The sequence below is a fragment of the Corapipo altera genome, unplaced genomic scaffold (genome assembly GCF_003945725.1).
Source record: "Corapipo altera isolate COAL_440 unplaced genomic scaffold, ASM394572v1 1, whole genome shotgun sequence".
Classification (NCBI taxonomy): Eukaryota; Metazoa; Chordata; class Aves; order Passeriformes; family Pipridae; genus Corapipo; species Corapipo altera.
The window spans coordinates 26758841-26777527 of record NW_020884873.1 but is presented as its reverse complement, the minus strand read 5'-3'; the positions used below and the strand labels follow the sequence as shown (position 1 = coordinate 26777527).

The window sequence follows — 18687 nt, the reverse complement described above, 5'->3', positions numbered from 1 at the left end:
CTAGGATATTGGTGAATATTTTAGTTATTTGGATTTAAAAATATAATCCCCAATAGATGCATATAAGTTATTTTTCTATAAAACAAGATATGTTTTACTCTTAGAAAGAAGTTGGCAGATTAGCCAGTGTTAATGGCAAAACAAGGAGATGTGAGTTTGCATCATAATATCCCCTTGGCAGTGAATATTGAAGTTCAAAAGATGATTTCTGTCATCTGACCATAACCACACTTCCAAAAGGGCTAAGTGGCTGCTTAAAAAATAAACCACATCACTTTATTGAGGGTGTTGAAAAGTGGTGTTCTCTGCCTTTATGAGTCTAGCTACGATGTCAGTTTTACTACTGCTGGCCCTGCAGAACAGGTACAGTCATGGGAGGCTGAGCTGGTTCATACATCACCCAGAGAATTGCTAATGACGTTCCAGCTGCCAAATTCTGCCTGGAAATTAAAAGCATAGAATAGTTTCACCTTGTTTATGTGGCTATTTAATATTCTGCTTTGCCTTTTAATTCCTAATGAATCTGCTTGCTGCTCCAAAGCCTTAGACTTGTTTTTGTGTTTGACTCAAGCTGGTTGTCCTGTACATTAATTTTGAGTGTTACTGTTTTGGGCATAGTAGATGTACTCCTATGCATGTCTTGTTGAGATCTGTAATGTTTAGCACTGCACTGTATAAATGCCACTGCAGTTGTAATTAGTTCACTAAACTTTTGCTCATAAGGCAAGGCCATATAGGCCTCAAAGGGAAACAGCTTGATTTGCAGAAACCTGGTTGATTTTGTAGAGCAAACAGTTGGAGAGTGATAACCTCTTTTTGTGAGCACATTTGATCTGGATTAGAAGGGTATAAACCTAGAACCAGTCAGCCATTTTCACATTTACTTTTCCGAGAGGAACTGCTCTTTCATTTCTGGTTAAATGACACATAATTAAACAACTGTGACGGATGAAGGAATATGCCTATGTCCAATTATGAATTCCTCTGTTCTATGAATAGGAGCTATGATTGCAGCCATCAGTGTGGATTAGAACTTTCATTTCGTAGCAGAAAACATGCCATATCTGAAGATTTGAAAAATGGATGTAAAGGAAGTTGTCATCAATGGGTAGCTCTAAGTTTGTAGAACATGGATTGCTTGAGGCAGTCATTAGTTTTTTACCTAATTTCTGTCCCTATTGGTCTCCAGAATGGGAAATCCTAATGAAGGACAAGAATAATGAAAGGAATGTTAGACTGCTTTTAACACAGGTGTTCTAGGACTGGAATCCAGTGGCTTCAAGAGAGAAATAGGGGCAGACAGAAACAGGCTTCTCTGAATTCTAGTTCTAGGTAAGAGCCTCACAGTTGCTTCCCATCTTTGTATTTCCTTCTCCTGCCAAATTAATAATGAGTTTGATGAAGGGAACGGGTGAAGTTTGAGTGATTCAGGGTTATTCCTGTGGTCAGGGGTGGTATTTCACTGCTCAAGAAAGAGACTGGGTTCTACCTTGTTCCAGCCCCACTGGAACATGCAAAATTCATTGCACTTGTGCTGTTCTCCAAAAATAAGACCCTCTGTTGGAAAGACTGCCAGTTTCCCTCCCTTGCCTTAGCTAGTAAAATGAGAACCAAAATGCTGCTCCGTAGCTCTTTGTTTGGAAGAGCTAAAAGCACCTGGTTTTAAGAAATCAGTTGCAATGCAGTAAGGATTTCACTTTTATATAAGGAGTTTTCTAGTATACAATCTAATTAATCATAATAACCTCTGCAATATAAAGCTTTCCACTATCTTCCTTACTGCAAATCCGTACCTGTAAAAATAGTTCAAATGTTATTACTGCATTGTTCTTTCTGAGTTGTTACAACTTCTCTACTGAAATATTTCTGGCTATATTCAAAGAACAATTATTCACTTAAGCGAGGTTTTTTGTATTAATGCTAAGTAGATAAGACATTGAAACATCCATGAAATAGATACCAAAAATAGTTTTACAATGTCATGTTTAGAGAGAGATCTTTCTGTATTCGTGAGCATTTTAAGAGTACTCGGAAGACATGCCAATATTTGATTATTTTATTTATTTTTCCTGTAAAATCACTCTCCTGAAACCAAGAAGTAATTTATGTATATATTAACACCAATGACCAATTTGCTTTGTCTTCTTTCCAATCATGGATATCTGGGGATATTTTGATTTGATCTGAATGGCAGAGACGAAGAGGGCTCTGCACTTAAAGTTCATTGTATAAGAGTTTGAACATCACCACAATGAAGTTTCATTTCCCAGAATTGAAAAAGAAACCCAACAATCCATGCTTATAATTTTCTAGTAGAAAAAATACCCATAAGCCTAAAACTGAAAAGTCTAATCATAATTAATTGAAAAGGTCTTCTGTAGAGGCTAGTGGCAGTGGTTTGCATAAATTCTTATTAAGGTGAATAATGTATTTCTTCAAGATCTATTAGACAAGCTGTAATCAGTTGAGCTTGAAAAAACATCACCATGAAACTTTGGTTTAAAGTAATTACACAGCATATATTTAAGTTCTGAAAAATTACAAAAACATGTCTAAGAGACATCATCATCCTTCAGACAGTCAGAAGCCATGTAATAAATACCAAGAGGAAGGGTGGATTGTTGTTCCTGGCTTTAAGTTAATTCCACAAAGGCAAAATATGTCTGGTGGGAAGGAAACACAGTGGGGTGTCATATCAGAGTGAGGTATCTGCAAAATAGTTTTTGTGCTATTTTGAGGAAGAGAACCTAATGAACTTGAGGTATGCTACAAACTTCAGTACTTACCACCTCTACCTTATGTGGTGAATACCCTACTGCAGGTTTGGTTTTTTTTCCTTTCCTTCCTTTTTGAACAGTTAAGCTGAGCTAGCCATTAAAACATTTACTTCTGTTTGCAACCTAAAAATTTGTTCCTCTTTTACTTTCCAGGATTAATTCAGATGCAGTCTTTCAAATCACATGTGCTAGCTGGTTAGATGCATTGTCTTTACCCTGTGTTTAATTAAAAACTTTCTGAGTTAGTCCATTTAGTGATAGGAGCTGTGTGGAATTCGGTTTGGAGCAACCATTAACTTATTTTAGCAATCTTTTGGATGCCAGGAAAGGTGGACTTCCAGGAACTCAGAGTGTCTGCTATTCTTGGTCATACTTTCCTCTCTTTATTTAAGGCCATAAAAAAATGAGCACTTTATAAAAGATGACTGTACCGACAGTAATAATTCAGTTTTTGATTCAGTAATTGATTTTTAATATTATTGAGAGGTACACTGGATCCCTTCCTTGGCATTTAGTGAGAAGTCATGTTTTTCTACCCTTTTGTGTTGCAGAAGCCAAATTGAAAACTTCAGATGATAGCACTTAGCTATCTAAAACAGCAGTTCCTCAATTGTAGTGTATGTATATACACACTTGTGTAATTTATTATACACTGTTCAAAGTGGTAGTTGACCAGGCTGGAACTGGTACTGCTCAAGTTGGTACCTGACAACCTTTATTATAGTAGCTGTTCAAAGAAAAAATCATCACAATTTGGTCCCTATTCTATTACATTTTGCTTGCTGCTTTCTTTTGTTTGATGTTTACAGTCTGAAATATAGACCTGGGGCCATGAATTCCAGAATGAATCAGGGTGACTGCTATTAGTGAGTTCTAAAAACTTCATTCTCTTTATTTATGTCAGTTTAACACCTCCTGTCCTTGAGAGAGACCTTTGGTGGTAGATAGCAGTACCTACAGCAAGAAAACAGGGTAAATATAACTTTTGTTATGTGTGATAGCAACTTTGAAACATCTTTTCTCCTGTTGATCATTTGGCATAGCTTTTTTTTCTTGTAAATTTGTCTTACTTGAGAGACTTCAGTTGTACAGATTGAAATAGGATACACTGATGTTTTCTTGTATTATGGAAACCTCCCTCAATTAAAAAACCAAAAGGTTTGAAGCTTCTGAATGAAAATGTAATTCTTGATTACTTTTGGGACTCTGGAGCCCAGAATGAGAAACTGATTACATGTTTATTTAGTATCAGGGTGTCCTTAAGACTATTGTCAGTGCCAGTTATTTTTAAATGTTCAAATCAGAATTTGTTCTGATGTCCTCAAGTCATTGTGGTATTCCTGATAATATGAGTTAGCTGTTACAGCTCCTTTTTGTGACCCTGGAGAAGAAAGGGGAAAAAAGAGGTTATTTTATTTATTTAAAAAAACCCCAAAACGAAAGCCAAACAAACAGAAACACTCCCCCCAACCCAAAAGACCCCAAAACCTCAGTATGATGGCCTGAAGTACTTTCTTTGTTTTGTGATCATTGTCACTGTTATTTTTTGTTTTATTATATTGAGCAGTTTTGTGTATTTCTTTTGGCTGTGTAAGGGCTTTTAGATTCTTTATTTTACTTTTTTTATTCTAATTAAAATGCACCCAAACTGTTGCATGACTCATCTATAGAGGAAAATACACATTAAAATATCTCCAGATAAAATCTGTTGTGATGTTTTTCCCTGTTGCTTCAGTTTTTGATGATTTTACATCTTGTTTAAAGAGCTAGTATCTCAAGGCTAACTGATGTATGCTGAGATTCAGTTGAACCATTCCTTTATATATTATGGGAGGTCTATAAGTGATGGGTGGCCCAAAACCCAAAGTCACCATTCTATTCAAATAAACACTCAAAGAAAGTGTGTGCAAGACCTTTAACTCTTACAGGAGCTTGGCTGTGTGCCATGCTTCTGACTTAATGGAATGGCTGATTTCAGGGTTGCCTGGGGCCATAACCACAAATAAGCATATGTATCTCTGAGGTCATTGAAACCAATTTTATATTTTCATAGTTATTGGAAATAACTCACCTGGCTTGATTTTTAAATAAAATTGAAAAATATCAACCTCCAGAAGTGCCCTTTAATTTAAAACTTTCACCTGTTTCGTTAGCCTGTAATATTAAATTTAGAGTAGCTTGTGTCTGTAGAAATACTGTTTTATCTTTCTCAGAAGTTGATGGTTAAGTGTTCACTGTAAGGTTGGGATTCAAGTAGAAATGTCTTTATGTAAAATAAGTCTCATACTCAGCACTGCTGCAGTTTCTAGTTAGATTCAGTTCCATTTCCTGGGGTGGGACTTCACCTCCTAGCAAATTTGAAAAGGGGATGGTGAGTTTTTGGGTTTCCTGTGGACTCCCAGTGCCTCTTATAAGCCAGAAGCCACTTCTGTTCCACACTGATTTCTACATGCTTTTGTCCTAAAACCCAAGATTGAGAAGGAACTGTAGGGGGTGATAAAGTTGGTTTGAATGAGGTATGTATGGCTGATTACATACATCATCTGGGTAATTTTTTCTGAAATAGTTGGATAGCAATATCTTACTGTCTCAGTATTTCTTTGGATTTCCTTAAAAGAACATGACAGTTTACATTGAAATCTTCAAATGCCTCTGCTGCCACATTGTCTTAGTGGATTGGATGTGTGGGTTGGATAGCTGTATTATTTATTGGCTATGTTTTAATTAATTTTTTAGTGTCTTTCTGTGTACCATAACATGTGAGGAACCTGGGAGATTTATGGTACGTACACAGCACTGTATTATTCCAAACAACTAATTTCCTGTGCTGAGAAATAAATCTTGAATTCCTGATTACTTTGTAGCAAGATCAATGTAGAGCCCCAGAAAGAGAAGCAAGTCTCATAGAGCAGAAACTGCTTATTCCTTATTATGTTACTCTAGGTTGATTTTATTATGCAGAAATAAATACATCCTGCTGTTGTATGTGGCCTGGCAAACTATAATTTTCTTCATTAAACTTTCAATGGCTAACAATGCCATGAGAGAGAAGGAAAGAGGGACCCTGAACTCTCAAGTAACCTTCCACGGCATTGTAGGCCATAGATATTCACTTTGTTTATGTAAAGGTTCAAATGGACTTTTACTCTTTGGTTAAAGAAAAAGGTATTACGTTATTCTTTCTTAAATGATATGTAAAACACATGTAGAGACCTAGCTCAAAACAGACTTGGTTAAGCTCAGACACATGAAGTTGAAGCTGCTTCTCTCCAAGGTGAAATTCTTTATTTTTTCTATGCATATGTGAGAAGATGAGTTACTTGAAGAGAATACATCTGCCTTGTCAACAAATGTAACAACACAGTACCCACTGTTTTTCTCTTTTTTAAGTCTGAAAGTGCTGACTGACTTCTCCAAGGCAGCCTGTCCTATAATTTGAGTCACCTTCATTGCACTGATACAGGTTTTGCTCTTAATCTATCTGTGATGTTTTCCCCATTTAAACTTTCTTCTTGTTGTGATCTCAGCCAGTCCTCCTTCTTTGAATAGAGGGGCAAAATTATCACTGTTCTTTTTCAGTGGTGGAATTTTGGAAGACAACTTACAATTTCTGTCTTAGTAAAATACTACGTGAATTGTGCTCTCACAGACCGTTTCTGTTTGATGTAGATTACTGAAAGAAGCAAACTGTTTACTTTTTTAAAGCTTTCATAAACGTTTGTGTGTTATCAGTTTTCCTCTATAGGTCTCTCTAGGCAGAACTTACAGATGTCATTGTCTAAAGGCCAGTGTTATGAAATGCCATAACCTTTTGTGGCACTTGGGTTTCTCATTTGCCAGGAAAAATGCAGTCCTCTGGTGTGCTGCTGTCAAGCGTGGTTGGACTTAAATTTTACAGTAGGGAAGTTAAACGTAGCGATTAAATATTAGGTTGATCTTTCAGCAGATCTTCAGACCTTATAGAAGTATACTTCTTTGGAAAGTGAAAGCTACTTGGGGAAAAAGAAAAAAAAAAACCCATAGAAATCACCAGTGAAGAAAAGTGCAAGCAGTTGGCTAGCATAGAGTTGGAGAGACTTGAAAATCTGTAACTGTTTCAGTTAAAAGCTACTTGCTTTTGTAGTTCAGCTTAGCTTGCCTTAGCTCTAGTTTTATTGTCAGGAAAGTTGATCAGTTATATGATTCAGGTAATGGCTTCAGTTTACCTGAATTGCTGTCTTAGATCCTTCTTACTTACTACCTGCCTCCTAACAGCTATTCTAAAACATAGAAAGGAATGGATTTTTGTTGTTTTGTTTTTATGCTTGGAAGTCTAAAAAGTCTACAGAAAGGCTGTAAAAGCTTATGCCAATTGCAGTTGATTATAAAACCTACTGGTTTCAGTGACATAAAGTGGAGGTTATTCCAATACCAATGTGAATTAAAGCTAATGTAGCAGAAATCAGGGTTTGATCCTGTGTATTCTGATAACATAATTCAACTAATTTGTTATTTCCTGCCTTTTTAGCTCAATCTTTGACTACATTCAGTAAAATCCTTGAGAGTGTATGGGATGCAAACTTGCATATAATGGCAACTATAAAGCTCGTAATTTTTTTTCCAAAATAACTGTGATTAGTCCTCTTGATGTCACTTCCAAACCGTTGCCTACTAACTGTGTGCTCTTAACTGAGGAATGAAAAGAAAGTAAAATTTATTTTAAACACTGCTATTGTTTCAATTTCTAGTCTTTCACAATTACTGTGGCATGCCACAAAACTTGGTTTACTCTAGTGAGTCCCTGATCTTGATAAGCTATTGTTGTACTGAGATGAAACAAATTAATAAAACTCTTTTTAGCCTTTTTCAGTAGGAACCACACTTTCCAAATGAGTGGGTGCCAATCTACTCTATTAAAGTATATTTATGAAGGGCATCCCACAGTGCCTCCTGTAAAGTAGTTAAAGAGCTGGATAGAGCATAGTTCATTCATAGAATTATCAAGGTTGAAAAAGATCTCCAGGGTCATCAAGTCCAACCTTTTACCAAATGCCACCATGCCCCCTAAACCATATCACAGAGATATCACGGGGATGGTGACTCTACCACCTTCCTGGGGAGCCTGTTACAGGACTATGCTGAGCAGTCACTCTATTCATTAGAAGTCATTACACAGCTTTGTGTGAAAAAATATTGATTTTAATTGTCTGGGTTGTTTTACCTTTTGACAGAATTTAGTTTTCATAAAAATTGGTTTTGACATAAGTCTGTAGCAAGTTCCATTTTTTTCTGCTAAAAAAATAAAATTATAAAAATGCTTACAAGAACTTGTCTGACATGTCTGTGGCAAGGCCTGAAGATAAAGTCTAGCTCCATCACAAATGCTTTCTAGCCAGATTTTCGGCCCTCGATATATTTTGTAGAAATTTTGCTTAATACGAATCTGAGAAGAAGTGCTGCACTATTTTTTAATTTGGAATCCTCTGAGAAGGTACTTAAAATATTTTGATTGATTCACTGGTGAGTAAACTATTATCACAGAGAAATGTAAGCCTCAACTATATGTTAACATTTCTTGCTGCTTTTTCCATCAAGTTAAGCTTGCTTTGCTTTCTGTGTTTCCTCAGACTAATTCATTGAAATGGCAGTACATTATTTGGTTCATGATTGTGTATCTAGACTTTGGAGCTGACTCAGAATAAATTGTTGTAATCCTCAGGGAGGTTTTCCTTGCCCTCCTTGTTATTATTCGGTATCTGCCTTTAAATGGGACTGTGACTGCATATCAGACAAATTGGTAAACTAGACTAGGAAAATAGTAATGACTTTGAAGACAAGTGGTGTCTATTTGGTTCCTTAGACCAGACTGATTTCAGGACAGAAAAATTTTAAGCAGAAGTTGATAAAAATGGTACCTTTGGTAGTGTGTTAATATATTTATGGGCAATCTTTCATATACGTAATTGGGCAACTTGTGAGGGCAGTTATACTAAAAATGGACAATACTTCAAGAAAAAGTACCCAAGAGTTATAGTTTCTTGCCATACAAAATAGTCTTTTAAGGCCTCAGCATAAATATTTGTAAGATTCCAAAATAGGCTTAAACTAAATGGAAAATGCTTATTCTATACGATATTATTTAAAAAAATCCCCAAACCCAAACAACCCACCCCACAAATCTGCTAACATGATATCCTTTTGGGTAGCAAAAGTGATATAGGGTGTACAATTGGCGTGTGTCAGAACATTAGTTTTATGCATTTATGTATCTTACAGTGGGGCTAAAGGGAGGAAAGAGGAAACTTCTTGGAAACAGGAAACTTTTGCGTGGTCACAGATTCCAAGGCTGAGAGTTTGTAGCGTGGCCCAGTCTATGCTTGGCAATTCTGTGAATAACTAGAGCCAAGGTGGGTCTGACTGTTCTCTGAATCACTTGATTCTCACGGTGAATAACATGAACATGACCAATGATACCTGGGTCTGGGATTATGTGGTTTTTTTCCCCCCTCCCCCAGTACAGACATTTCTTCGGTGTGAGTTCTAAAGGCAGTATGAAGATTAAATTGACCTCTGTGGAGATGCATACAGCAAATTGTTTTCACTGATCAGATTTCGAATAATACTTTTCAGTTAAACCAGTAAAACTCTAAGTTTAGACCAGAACTTTGTTAATGAAGGGTTGTTTTGGTGATTAAATAAAAGGCTTGAAGAAAGGAACTTTTGCACAAAAACTTTGATGCATTTTTTTATCCTTCCTCCCCTCCAAAAACTAAATAAAGGAGAGTGTCTGTATGTTATGTTGTGGTTCAGTGGTTTCTCCTCTACTCATTATTTCTATATTTGTACGTGCATGTGTTCCTGGGTATTCTCTTCAATGCTTCTCTAAAAACAAAAATCAAAATCAGAGTGCTGCCTAAAAATGTGTGCCTCTGTTTTCAGATAATGGCTTAAAGTGTGTGTGTCTTGGAAAGGCTTTATGTATATTCAGTAGTTGACCTGTCAAAAAAAGTAGTTTAATATTCGTACTATTAATTTGGTTAAAAAAATCAACATGTCTACTTTAACTGCTATATTTTCAAGCCTTAAAATTTCTGTCCTTGTACTGTTGTGAGTTGCTGTATGGTGAAGTGGCAAAAAGTATTTGTTTTATTTTTTTCAATGGAAAGTGGGGAAGAGAAATAGTATAGTGCCATATTCTACTGCAGAATAGTAAATCTAGTAAGGCCTGCTGGGCCTGCTTTTATCATCTAATATAAATTTGGGAAGGGCAGCAGAGGTTCCAACTATGAATTCTGACCATGCTTCAGAAGCTGGTATTACATACATATATAAAATAAACAAATTGGGAGTTCTTGCCAGGCAATAGTTTGACTCTGAAGAATATTTTAAAGAGCAACTTTGAATATGTATTTGAAAGAATATGTATCAGATAATTGAAAAGTATCTTGAAGTCTTAGAAAAACAGAATTAGCAATTTTGTGTTGCATGGTGTAGTTGGGGGTTAAGATAGTTTATAAAATATCTGTGAGAATAGCAGGAAGCATTTTCTGACTTAGGAATGTAAGTATCTTTTCACAGACCTATGGTACATGCTGTGGTGAAGAAAGTCAGGGAGCAAACACAAAGACAGAAGCTGTTCTTATGTTTTTATCAGCTTCCTCTTGAGAGGACACTGATGGTATTTCATTGTTCAGCATATGAAAGTATTAATTACTTCTCTCATTTCCAGTGCGTTTTTTCTCCAGTGCGTTTTTTTTTTTTTTTTAACCTGTGCATGAATAATCAAATAATACTATGTCAGGCAGTTGGAATTAATTAGGGTTTCAAATTTCCATAGTCCGTCTTTCAGTGTTTATGTCAGGCTAAATCTTAAACTGAAAGGGAGTGGAGTGCACTTAATGTTAATATTAAGGCCATATTCTTTCACCATATGAGGACACACTTAGAAATGGAAAGGCTTACAGTATGGAGAATGAGTCAGTTCAAAGCCTTTTTAGTTAGTTTTTGAAATATTTATGTTCTGGGTGGAAAAGATTTTTGAGGCTGTCTCAACCTTCTCGTTACTGAAATGTTTTGAACTTTTGGTTATTTAAAGTTTTTGAAGCTCTTTTAGTCAATAAGAAAATCAATACATGCAGCATACTTCAGTGTAGTTAAGGCAATTCCTAATAGCATTCAGTGTTATATCTAAGTATTGCCACCACTTCGTTCTTTCAAAGAACATCATGCATCTTCAGTTGCAAAGTTGTAAGGGGTCTAGAAGCACGCAGCTGATGGACTGCTGGATCATAGCCTGTTCCTGGTGGACAAAGTTAAACCACAACTGATAAAGGCGTTGATGGAAATAAATAAGGAACAAGTTAACTTGCTTAGATGTCTTTTGTTTTTATTTTTTCTATTTTTTTTTATTTCCATACTGCTTATTTTAAAAGATCAGTTTCTTTAAAAGACATTGTGCAGTATAGAAAAATCTTAGAAAGTTTGTATGTCTTTAAACTGTGATACAAGACAACAACCTTTCTCTGTGATTTTCCTGTTTGTTTTCTTGAGTATTTTTGTTTATTTGTCTGTCTTCATTTTTGGCAGTAGTTGCAATCATCTAAGGGTGTAGTTATAGTTGTCTCACTCATTCATCTTTCCACTCTGCTTATATCTAATGCAGGAAAGTCTCATCCAAGAAAGTTTTATGAGTAAAACACTACTTACAGACCTGTTACTTGTAGTTCCTGTTTGTTCTGGTACTAAACTGAAGCTATGGAATTGCTGTCATATTCCGAAATATAGAATTAAAATTATCATTTGTTAATATATTTTCCAGAGGTCCTGTTCTAATTCTGTATAGAGATAATAGCTTTCACTAGTAAGATAGGAAAATTATTTGAAAGTTGTAAGTTGCCTTCAGTGTTGGAGCTCTGGGTTTGGTGCATTCAGATGTTTCTATACAGTTTGAAAAGGACCATACTATTGGCAGAAATTAACTGAGCACAAAGTCCTTTTGTGATGTTAGGTTTTGCTTTAATTAGTTTAAAAATTTATTTGAACCTAGGTGTTTCCTTCAATCCCTTTGGTATGTACAGACCCCTTTTCAGAGCCAGCTAGCAACTCAGGATCCTGTATATCACCTAGCTAGTTGTTGCCCACTATTTCCCATGTGCAATAAGATTTTCTTTAGAGATTCAGCTAAGAACAAGTTTTATTAAGAGAAACTGAAAGCTCCAACTTGAAACCCAGAGGATGCATAGATTTTGGTCTCCTGCAAGTGTTAATGTTAATATACAATATAGAAGTTTGTTTTGTTTTTTGTTTGTTTATTTTTAGTGGTTTTGTTTCTTTGTTTGCTTTGTGTTTTGATTTTTGTCTTTGTTTTCCTGGCTTTTTTTTTTTTTTTTTGGTGAAGCGGCATGGGTCAAACTTTACTGCCTGCTGGATTTGTAGCTAAATTCCACTTTCACAACTACTGAGGAAGAATGGACTTTAATACACAACATGTAAGACATAATTGCCACCAGAATTCTACTAGAATGGCAAATAGTTCCCTTGAGTCTATAATTAAATATTTAGATGAATGTGTTTTCATGTACTTAAGCTTATTACTTTCTTAAGACATCTCTATCGGAAAATAGTATTTTCTGATTTTTACTTTATCCTGTCAATACAGACTACATATAAATTATAGTCTACAGGCAAGTGTAAGAACTGTCCCAAGTATGACAAGCTTTCTGACCACCATGTGCCTAACAGATAGCCTGTACATAGCTTGGATTGACTCCGCTGCTACGTACTTTGGGGATGCTTGTACTCAAAAAAGTTGGCTCTGTCTGTGTTTTCAGTCTTGTTGTCTATACAAGTAACACATAGCCTGGAAAGCATACTTAGGGTATCTCATTAAGATCCACTGTTAAAATACTCTAGGGTGCTTTCCTGTTGCTGTTTATGAAAAAGGACTAAATCAATGCTATTTAAAAATGTCTTTGAGGAAAAACAACGAAGAACCTACAAGTAGAGACTTGCCAGTCCATCACTGCCTATCTGTTTTATGTGAGAGAGGTCTGGTCAATGGCTTCCTGTGTGCACGTTTGGGATTTCTCCTTTTCCTTTAAAATATGTTGTCTACTTCAAATGCTGATGTTAATTTGCAGCATATGGGGACCATTAGCAATACTGAAGCTGGATATAAGGCTTAACTTGTTAAATCACTTTAGAATGTCGCATCTGTTTTTTTACCCTAGTGTTAACACCTGGATCAGTTTAGCACCACTGCAGAAGTTTAGGACTTATATAGCTGTTAATTTTAAAAACATCTGGGATTTTTTTGTGTGTATGCATGTAAATGTGCCTGTGTGAATGGCTGGATCTCTGGCATTTTTAAGTTTGATGAAAAAAAGCTCAGCGATTGCGCTCAAGGTGTGTATTGACCTGGGCAAATAAGTGGTTTGTGGCAGGAGGCAGAAAGATTCTTTTGAGTGGGTTAGAAATTATGATTTTGCCTTTACAATTTTTTGTCTTTCTTCACCTTTCCATTTCTGAAGAATTGATAGCTGACTCCAATTCCTTCCCCTCCCACCCTCCAGCACATCCATTTGTTCTATACTCAGTGAGACATCCCTCTCTCCTGGGATGTGTGAAATGGGCAGGCATTGCAAATTGAAAAAAGCAAGGTCCCTGACTGAGTCTGCAGCCCTTATCAGAGACTGCTTGAAAGTAAAAATGCCAATTGTGTTGGAATTTTGAGAAATTACTTTCTTGGGTGACCTGCTGCCTTTTAGTGAGAGCAGAGTTTGCAGTTCTGCTGAAGAGTGATGAGTGCAGCTGGAGAGCTGCCCTTATTATGCCCATTAGCAAGACTGGACTAATCTGCAGGACGTAACCTAAAGGTAAACTGTGAGTGAAGCAGCAGGCAAGGCTAATAAAGCATTTTGTAGTTTCCTTTATTTCAGAGTCTTTCACAGAACCAGCAATTAATAATTTTTTCTATCTGCAGAGAGTGAGTGTGGCTGCTAGCATGGGATGTGTTCCTGGGGTCACTCTTGGCACTAACCTGCCAGGCTGGGAGGAGTGGTTGCTTTCAGAATTACTGCTGAAATTGGTAACTAAGCAGAGTTACCAGCTTGGTTATTTGGTAACTAAAGACAAAACGGAGCCTTGCCCCAGCTAGGAGCTGGGGCAGCCCTAGCCCCAGGCATTGGGCACCCCCCTGGGAACAAGGCTAGGCTGGGATATGGACCCAGCTCAGCAAGACCATTGGTAGGGTAAGGCTTGGCCCTGCTGAGGTGTCACTGGGGCAAACGCTGATGGCCCTGGGAGACTGACATGGGGTCCTGGGCCCTGGGCAGTGTGGGGGGAGCTGACATGATGTCCTGGGACTGTGGGCAAGGTGTGGGAGCCTTGGGAGGGTGATCAGGTTGTCAAGGCTCATTAGTGCCTGTGGGACCCTAATGTGAACAATTGAGTACTATTTATTTTTATTCTTTTATTTTATTAGATACAGAGCTTGTATTTCTTTCCTCTTCCTAGAGATAAACATTTCACTTAATGTTTTTTTTTACCAGTGCAGTTGGACAGCCAGGCTAGGGATGCAGATTGGCACATCTTGGCTGGTGGTGCACAGGCTGGACTCAGCCCACAGACTCTTTCTATCTGACCTCAGTCTTAGTGTTACTGAGACTTCATTCACTTTTATTGAGAGTAAAATGACACAGAGCTACCTGGCTCTGGTATCTTGGGTGCCTGTATTCCAGCATCCTCCTGCACCATCAAGTCTAATGTTGGCCAAGTGTATTTTTCCTTACATTTTATGATGTGAAATAGGGTAGTTGAACTTTAACAATCAATCTGTGTGAGACTTGCTTCTTCACTGTAGGACCTCCAGCTTTCCTCTTGTATTAGACTTTTCTAGTATCCCAAAGCATTAGCAAGACTTTTTTTTCTTATAAATATTTAATAAAAAAATAACCATATGAAAAGAAATTTTAACTTTATTTAAAATCCTGATTTCTAGAAAATACAGCATTTAACCTGACTAAACCACTGAGTAAACTGGAATTGGCAGCTTCTATATGTTTCATGCTGACTGGCAGATTCTAGAATATGTTGCATTTACATGCACAAGAAACTAGGATTATTTCAGAATTGCCTGCTGAAATCCATACCCAAATATAGGGTGATCAATACTGTATCTTCAGGGCTTAATTTTGATTTTTTTATTGTGTGGGATTTTTTTCCTTGTTTGTTTCTTTGTTTTAATTTTTAATATGGACAGGTCTAAACAAGAAAAGATCAAGTTTGCCTCAAATTTGTTGCTAAGGCTGTGAATAAAATTTGACTGAATTAATGCCTTGGAATGTACAATAGATTTCTTTATGATATGGAGATAATCAGTTTACTTTTGGTGGGGAATAGTCCAATATGAGTGTGTGCTGCATGAAAACTGTCGACTTAGAGAGAGGGCTAGTTCTTTCAGAAGCATAGCAGAGTTGTGTGGAGTTGTTTTATACATGTGTACTGATAGCCACAGTTCTGGTTTTTTTTTTTTTTTTTTTTTTTTCTATGTGGTTACATAACTTCAAGTGTCAGAAATGGCCATATTTGCAAAAGATGTAATAAAAACTACTATTTCCTGGGAATAACCTGTACACTGTCTAGTCTCTTTGAGGCAGAATGCGCTGCCTCGGGGGAGGATGGTTGTTCTGGCAGTATTGTTGCCACTTATTTTCTTATTATTTCCCCAAGAAAAAACATATCACTGTTCACGGTTTCGACTCTAAATCCTGACACCTGATAACCGTCCTTAGCCTTTGGGAGCCTGTAGTCTAAATATAATATGTTTTTCTCAGAGAATGAACTCTTTCTTGCCTAACACCTGCTTTACTCTTGCTGAATTCCTAGTTTTCTGATAGTGGTTCTGAGTGTGATACTACAAACTGAAATTGCAAACAGAGGAATTAGGTTTCGGGAAAGAACTACACAGAAGGACGAGATAAATAATGTGAAAACAAAAATCTTGTTTTCTTCCAGTGTTCTTTTGTGACTGGACTAAAATGAGAAAAATGTGTGTGGGGAAAACAAATACAGGCAACCTGATCCACTGCATAAGCAGAAGTCAAAATGAAGATTTTCAAATATTCTAGAAAGCATCATCAGATCTTTAAAGGGTTTAAGGTGACCTCTCCATAACCTCTGTATGCTCAGAGACAAAAGGACATGCTGAGAGGAAGCGTGTCTGAAAGCATTGCAACAGTATGCTCTGGACAATGGAAATGCTGAGCTGCGTGGTATCTGGAGTATTTGCATGGAGATTCTGTGGCATAGTATATCAGTGCTTGAGCATTTTTCTTTTGCAGAACAAGAACAACATTTCTGAAACTAATACCATAAAAAAAAAGGGATTTGGATAAAGGTTCCAAGGAAATGCAGAATGTGAGGGGAGTCTTAGAATATGAATTAGTCATGCACATGCATTTTAAATGTGGGCTTGCGTTTCACACTTTTTTCCCCCTCCCTCATCTGAATTGAAAAATTGTTAGTTATAAGAGGATATTTGTTGGAAAGGCAGATAGAGGGTATGAGTAAAGAATTAGATATAAATCATCTTTCTTGTTTAGTATGTTTTGAATAGAAGAGTCTTGAGCTAATAAAATAAATGCTAAATGAGTTAAGCTCAGTAGTAACAACAATGCATCTTTAATTGCTTAAATACAAGTAACTAATTAAATTCTACTCATCTTTTTGCACTAAGCAGGTCTCACACCTTCTCCCACTGCATAAATTTTAAATGCAAATCTTTGGATTTGTGCAAACACTGTAGTAGACAGATTTTTACAGTAACAGATTAGACATGGAGACTGCTGATGGCTGGCACCAGTCCTTGCCAGGGTGGTCAAAAGCGCAAATGCTGAAAGCTTCAGCAATTTTTTTTTCTAATCAAGCTGACAGACTTGAATTCATAAGCTAATACAACATAAAACCATGTTTTTTTCTCCTCTATTGTAAATACAAGAAATTTTAATAGAAGGTATATTTTCATCTTTAAAATATTCTGTTGTCTGTCTCTGGCAAGGTTGTTAGCGGAAAATGTTGTCAGTCAAAATATATACAAGACAGTTTTGGGTGTGCCCTGTGCAGAAGCAGAAAATTGCATGCTCCTACCGACTTCTGTATTTATTGTTCATCTGTGTCAGAGAGATTCATTCCAAAATCTAAATTAAAATTTCAGTATAAAAGGCCAGTTGGGATTTTAGTTCTGAATTACTGGAGGATCCATTGTTTCAACAATAATGTTTGCAAGTTTTTCATATTTCTTTTACATTTTAATTATAACTCATCAAATCTTAACCGATTACTCCTGGGTTAAACTCAGAAGAATGTCACTGAAGGGTGTTTTAATTTAATGGAAACAGTGTAACATCTGTTTCTAATGTTTTAAAAGCCAATTTATATGGAAATTTTGCTCTAGCAGGAAGTCAATAGATATGTAGTTTTTAAAACCTCCTGTAAAAATTCAAACTTGAATTAAAGCAGCACCAAAGCAATGCCATTCTTTCTTCTGGTAGCAGTGTGATTGCATTTTCTCATCCTTTCTTTTATATCCTTTTTCTTCTGTTAAAATGAAGCTTTTATTTGTCTTTTGTAGTCGAGCTATCAAGACAAACCAGGACCTTCTGCCTGAGACGCCGTGGATCCATATCTTCTACAATGACTTTTGGGGGACACTGCTCACTCATAGTGGGAGCCACAAGTCCTACAGACCTCTCTGCACACTTTCCTTCCGCATTAACCATGCTGTTGGGGGAATGGACCCATGGGGCTACCACCTTGTAAACGTCCTATTACATGCTGCAGTCACAGGCCTTTTCACAAACTTCTCCAGGATTCTCTTTGGAGATGGGTACTGGACCTTGATAGCAGGCCTACTGTTTGCATCTCATCCCATCCACACGGAAGCCGTAGCGGGGATTGTAGGGAGGGCAGACATTGGAGCCTGCCTCTTCTTTCTCCTTTCCCTGATGTGTTACGTGAAGCACTGCTCTACCAGAGGTTCCTCGCCAAGTACTTGGGGCTGGATCTTGGGAGCAGGGCTGTGTGCAGGATGCAGCATGCTGTGGAAGGAGCAAGGAGTGACTGTTCTGGCCATTTCAGCCGTGTACGATGTCTTTGTATTTCATCAACTGAAAATGCATCAGATCATTTCTGCTTTATGCCAGGTGAGTCGTCTTTGCTGTAAGCTGTTTGTAAGGCACCAGTCACTGTTAAACAGGTGCTAAATGAGTTTTCAAGTCCCAAAAATGAGCACAGATGTCTAATGCTTAAAGAACAGTTAAATAGCTTTAGTATTGGGTTTTTATATTTTGTTTAAACCATGTATTATTAACCATTGCTATTACTTGACACTGGGGATGGGGTTTTTTTCAATTACTTTCCTTACTTCCAGCAGTTCCCTCATTCTGTTTACCAACAAGCACTGAATATTTGAATCGAGCACTGAATATCTGACTGCCTTTTGTAAAGAATTCGTTCATGCTCTTATCCTCTTGTATCTTGCAGACTCAGCTTAGTTTGGTCAGGCGTGCAAGTGCGGTGGCTCGTATCACCCACAGGCTCCCTGAGGCAAAGATAAAGCTCTTATTGTTCTAGTTTAACAGAGATGCATAGGGCCTGGGTGCGTTCCTTTAGTGCGTATTGTTTTCTTCCCCTAGTAGAAGCTATGACTTAAATGTAACAGTGCCTTAACAAAATAACTATTTCTCATTTTTAAACTTCTTATCCAAGAACAAGCAAGTAAAATAAGCAAACAAAAAAGCTCACTAAAACCCCCTAGTTTCCCTCTCCCCAGACTGCATGTATTTTAGTTATCATACTCTTTTCTGACAAAATTGAAACGGAAAGAATAATTTCCGGTATATTTATATAAATTTTTTTGTTTGTTTGTTTTGTT

The 18687-nt window shown here is 36.9% G+C and overlaps 1 protein-coding gene across 3 annotated transcripts in view; it reads left to right on the top strand.

Moving 5' to 3' along the window:
- TMTC2 (transmembrane and tetratricopeptide repeat containing 2) overlaps positions 1-18687 on the top strand; it is a 244703-nt gene that overhangs the window by 84493 nt on the left and 141523 nt on the right. For 2 of the 3 annotated variants that reach the window (XM_027663223.1, XM_027663231.1), the window contains exon 2: positions 17386-17956. The exons of the other annotated variant lie outside the window; for it this stretch is intronic. In XM_027663223.1, coding sequence (XP_027519024.1) covers positions 17386-17956 — 571 coding nt within the window. The remainder of the gene's footprint in view (positions 1-17385; positions 17957-18687) is intronic. 3 annotated transcript variants of the gene reach the window in all.